This window comes from Dromaius novaehollandiae, chromosome 7, assembly GCF_036370855.1.
Source record: "Dromaius novaehollandiae isolate bDroNov1 chromosome 7, bDroNov1.hap1, whole genome shotgun sequence".
Classification (NCBI taxonomy): Eukaryota; Metazoa; Chordata; class Aves; order Casuariiformes; family Dromaiidae; genus Dromaius; species Dromaius novaehollandiae.
In genome coordinates this window covers 44,285,841-44,290,886 of record NC_088104.1, presented here as the reverse complement: position 1 = coordinate 44,290,886, position 5,046 = coordinate 44,285,841, and the positions used below count along the sequence as shown (strand labels likewise).

At 60.4% G+C, this 5,046-nt stretch overlaps 1 protein-coding gene across 1 annotated transcript; it reads right to left on the bottom strand.

Annotated features, from left to right (window-relative positions):
- Positions 1–623: 623 nt before the first annotated feature.
- On the bottom strand, positions 624–2,171 carry LOC135328952 (inositol 1,4,5-trisphosphate receptor-interacting protein-like 1). The gene has a single exon (XM_064515529.1). It carries the CDS (start codon positions 2,169–2,171, stop codon positions 624–626), a length of 1,548 nt encoding a protein of 515 aa, XP_064371599.1.
- Positions 2,172–5,046: the final 2,875 nt, after the last annotated feature.

Below are 5,046 nucleotides of genomic sequence, written 5' to 3'. Positions count from 1 at the left end.
AAATACACATATCCGTGCACCTGTTGTGTCGCACGGCTGCAATGAGGCCGGCCAGCACTTCCCAGAGACGTGGCATGCACGGCGTGCGTGCCTGCTTTGAGTGCAGGCCATTGCCAAAGCTTTAACCTTGCTGGCCGTGCGAATGCTGGCGCAGGTGCCCTATTTTGTGCCTGTTCAGCGTGACAGCCGTACATCTGATGCACCTCCCAAATGTCATCTGTGCGGCAGGCACCCTTGCTACTGTCAGCTAGCTTCCTGGGATTGGGGGAAATAGGGCAGTCTGGCGTGTGCTAGTGTTTGTGATTTCTGGTCATCTCCCAGACACGAGGCAATCTTGGGTGTGTATCCCTGTGGCAGGATGGGGCCCGCGTTGCCCACACAGCGTTGCCCAGGCGGAGGCAGCCACAGACAGAGGGCTTGTGAGAAGAGGCAACTTTATTGGGGTGTGTGCATAGGGCAGTGCTCCCGTGGGGAACTGAATCTCTCCAAAAGGATGGGCAGTCTCTGCGCAGGTGATCACAGGCGCCTCTGTCGCACGCCTCCTGTCAACGGCGTCTTCAGTGGGATCGGGTGAGGATCCGCAAAGTGTGCTTTTGCTCCATTTGCAGAGCCGTCTTTTGGCGTCAGTCTAACAGGCTCCTGAGCCGATCCTGCAGCTCGGTGAACTCGCGCAGCGCCTGGGCGTGGGCGTCGGGCTGCTGCGCCAGGCGCTGGAAGAGGTTGAGCGGGCTGGCCGTTTGGAAGGCCGCTGGCAGGGGGACCTCCCTGGGCACCCTCTCGTTGCCTAGGAGGAAGTGGTGAAGCTGTTTCTCCTCCAGGCAGCAGTGCAGGTAGCGCAGGACATCCCTCAGCCGCTCCAGGAGATGCTCCGGGCACCACGCTGATGGGGGAAGCAGTGTCAGGAGGTGCATGGCGACTGTTTTCAGGTGGACAGAGGAAAGCACCGAGTCCTCCAGGAGGTAGGTGAGGAGCTGCAGACACATTAGGTGGCAGCTGCCCTGGGGGGCCTGCCTGGCCATGAATCTGAAGAACAGCAGCTCTTGCAGGGCACAGCTCTCCAGCCAAGTTGTGCTGCTGCTGAGGCCGGCCTCTGCCTCCTGGCTGCCCATGAAGAGCCCCAAGTTGTCTTGCTGCACCCCCAGCATTATCTCAGTGTGCATGGTTCTCCCAGAGTCGCATGTGAGCTGGAGCTTGCAGGAATGGGAGGAAGGCAGCACTGTCAGCTGGCAGTTTTGTTCCGCAGCAATCATGTCCCAGGCATTTCTTACAAAGAGCTGGAACCAGCGGGCGGTTTTCTCCACATCCAGGTAGAAGCCAGTGCACAGGGTGTGTAGGAGCCCAGGGCGCTGATACCTGCGCACTCGGATCTGGGAGTGGTGCCGGAAGCACAGCACGTCCCCCAGCAGCTGCTCCCTCTCGCACATGCACTCCAGCTTCACATGGACGTGGCCATGCCTCGCCGGCAGCTCCCCGCCGGTGCCCAGCTTCAGGTGGAAGGAGTGTCCGGGTGGTGGCTTCAGGAGCACGAGCAGCCTGTAGACAGTGTCCTGCCTGTGGTAGCTCCAGCCTTCAAAAACGCTGCCCACACCGATGCACCATTCCAGCCGCGGCAGGAAAGTTGTCAAAGAGAGCATCTGGCAGGCATGGAGGAGGTTGCCCACCAGCTCCTCCACCACCTTGCATGTGTGGGCCACGTCCTGCACTGGCCCCCAGAGGTGCTGCTGGTAGAAGGTCTCTAGGGCCCTCCTGCCTGGGCAGTCCAGCTGCTGTTCAGGAGAGAGCCAGTGCACAGCACCCACAGCCTCCTGCTCCTCGCCTTCCCCCTCCTCTTCGCTGCTGGAGGAGCTCAGGCCACTGCTGCTGTCACACTCATCAAAGTCCTGCTCCGTGGCCATCCAGAAGAGCCCAAAGAGCAGCACAAGGCCTGCAGCAAAGGCCCCAAACTGCCACAGGTCCCAGGTGGCGAAGACCACATCTCTCCTGAAAAGTCCGCTCTGCGGCTCCTGCATCATCTCCGCAAACTCCTGCTGCAGCCGAGTCATCAGCTCCACCTCCTGCTCCTTGCGCTGCTGCATCCACTGCTCCATGGCCACATCCATGTGGTCACTGACCTTCAGCGGCTGCAGGACAATGCCCAGCATGGCGAGGAGGAGCGCAAGACCCCCAGCCATAGCCTACCTAGAGGAGGTGGGAGAGAAGCAGGTGAGCCAGGCCAGCTGGGAGAGAGCTTGCGGATTGGTGGCGGGAGCTGCAGGCACAAAGGGGCAAGATGGGAGAGGGGGCGAGGGAGCTTGGAGGCAGCAAGGCTGGGATTTGTGAGCGCTGCCTGAGCAGGGACCCCGGGCCACGCCAGGGAAAGCGCTTGGGCCCTGGTGCCTGCAGGCTCCAAGGGGACGCAGGGCCTAGACGCCGACACTGTGGGGCCGGCCCATCCTGCCAACCCTCCCCTGAGGCCCAGCACCCTGGCCAGGCTTTGCCTCGGGGGCAGGGGTGCAGAAAGAGCAAGTGCCACCAGAATGGGGAGTCCTGAGGCCCGTGCCCCCCCGCCCCCCCGCCAAGGGAGCAGCGGCCCGCAGAGCTGCGAGTGCCCGGCGCATCCCCAACACGTCTCTGGGCACCCGGGCTCACTGGGAGCCCCAGGCACCTCTGCCTCCAGCGCTCAGGGTGCCAACATCCCTGACCCAACGTGCTGTTCTGCATGGCTCAGCCCTTGCTGCAGCGCTGGAAACCTCCGGGAGGGAGCTGGCATTGGTGCCCCGGCCCTCGTCCCGTCCAGTGTTGCCCCACTGCTGCACTCACCCTGCAGAGGCTGCCGCAGCCCGGGCTGGCCCAGGCCATACTGCTGTGAACCCAGCAGTGCTGCGGGGCCAATGCCTGTGGGTGCCCTGGTGACAGCCCCCTGCCTTTGTGACTTGTCCTCTGTGCTGTCACGGGGGCACAGCCCCTTTCCAGGGCCAGCCCTGGCCGCCATGCCCACCCTGGCGTAGTGACACACACCTGTTCTGGGCAGCCAGAGCCGAGGCCCTGGCACCCACCACCTACGAGCCCAGGCAGCAGCCACACAGCATGCCCGTGGGCCCCCCTCACCAGGTGGGCAGAAGCACCCAAACAGCCCTCAGCCCTTCTAAGAAAGAAAAAGGGGCCCTGTGGAAGGAGGTCCTCCACTTACAAAGACAGAGTCAGTATTTTCTGAGCCAGGAGGACGAGCTCCGCCTTGCAGGCATCAAACAACTTGGGGCCTTTGGGAAGGGCCAGAAGAGAGCAAGTCCTGCCCCACCACCCCCCTTCCCATGAGGACTTTGTTCCTTTTGAGCCTGGCAAACCTCCTCCTTCCCTCTTCTTCCCTTGGGTTTCTTCTGCTGAGGCAGGACTTAGCCCTGCGAGTCCTGACAATGAAGCGTAATGACAAGAGCATCCCCAGTTAGAGCAGCAAATCGCCTGTGGCTCCTGTCTCTTGCTGCAAACTTGCCCCCTGCAAGTGCAGGCACGGGGACTGGAGAGGCCACGCTGGGGCCCACGGTTCTGGCACGCCGTTGCCCGTGGGGCAGCTGCTCTGTGGCTGCCAGGGTGCATCTGTCGGCCTGATCCGTGCCTGAAGGGAGCTTGCTTGGGGAAGCGCTGGGGCCGCCTCCTGTGCACACTCACGGGTCCACGCTCCCAGCACTCCCCAGGCCCCGGCATCTCGCTGTGGGTGCTTGTGGGCAGAGGACAGAGAGAGCAGGAGGCTCCCCTCTGCCTGCCTCCTGCCCTCCCTCCTCTCCTTGTCAGAGGCCGTATCCAGTTCAGGCGTGGGCTAGGGCTCGTTGGTCGCTTCCCGCTCATTGCACTAGAGCTCTCTAGGCAGCAGCAAGCGCCCTGCAGTGACCCTGGCCAGAGAGACTTGCTGCTCCAACCAACGTGGCCACCTACGGGTTTTCCCCCTACAAAGAGTGATTTTGTGAGCTCGCTGCGAGACGCATGCAGGACGGCTTTGGGGGGTGCAGCGCACAAGGAGGCGCAGTAGGTCTGTGCACACGAGCCGTCTCCCTGGCACCAGGGAACTGCATGTGGAGAAGGACGAGCCTCTAGGCGGGGAGGAAGGTGCTCTAGTGACCAGAAGGATCAGAAAGAGAGGAAAAGCTGATGGGGCAAGTCTGTGCACCAGTGTAACCACTGCTAAGGCCCATTCAAGGCCAAAGTTTGTGTCTAGGTTCCAGAGGCAGGGAAGGGGAGGGCAGAGCAGGGAGGGGAAGGGAAAGGTAAAAGAGGGATGGGATGGAAAGGAAAGGGAAAGGGAAAGGGAGGAAAAGGAAAAGGGAAATGGGAAGGAGAAGGAGAAAAGGGAATATAAAGTAAAAGAAAAAGGGAAGGGGTTCTGGGTGAAAGAAGTCTCCTCTTTCCAGGCAAGAGAAACCCCATTTCTCTCAGAGAGGATGCCTGTAGCATGCATTTCTGAACCCTGTAGCATGCATTTCTGAACCTTCTCTTATTAAGAGTGACCATGCTCAGCAACAGATGCCTGGTATAGGACTGTAGTTTCTGCACATGCAACGTGTGTGCTTGCCTACGTGCACATAGGAGCACATCTGGCAGGAGCTGTATGCCCTCGTAGCACATACTCTTTGGAGAGTGATGAGAAAGAAAGGCAAATGAGTTTGGTATGGAAATGGTTCTGGTGGTCAAGTGGGCTCCAACAGATGGTAGGCCACGAAATGCACCTTGCCAGCATGGGAACTGAAGAGGGGGCCCCTGCATGTGGCGTGGTTGGGGCATTAGCTCAAGACGACCAGTGCCGGACTGGATGGTCCTGGGAGGTGCAGAAAGTAGCCCCTGGTGGAAATGGGAGCTCCTCCTTTATGGGCCTCGCAAAAGACTCCATGTGCACGTGAGCTGTGATCATGTATCCAGTTAAAAGGAAAGTGCCAAGGAGCTGGCCGGGTATTAGTAAAACTCCATGGCCTTTGTGTCCTGCTTGGTGGAAAGAGCAGGAGATCCCCACCCTCATAGGGAAGTGCTCAGAGAATTGCCCTCTGCAGTCTGCGGAAAGTGTCTCTGGCACATGTTCTC

What these genes read in the sequence shown, in the direction of transcription:
- LOC135328952 (XM_064515529.1), bottom strand. Translation starts at nt 2,171, where the DNA reads ATGGCTGGGGGTCTTGCGCTCCTCCTCGCCATGCTGGGCATTGTCCTG.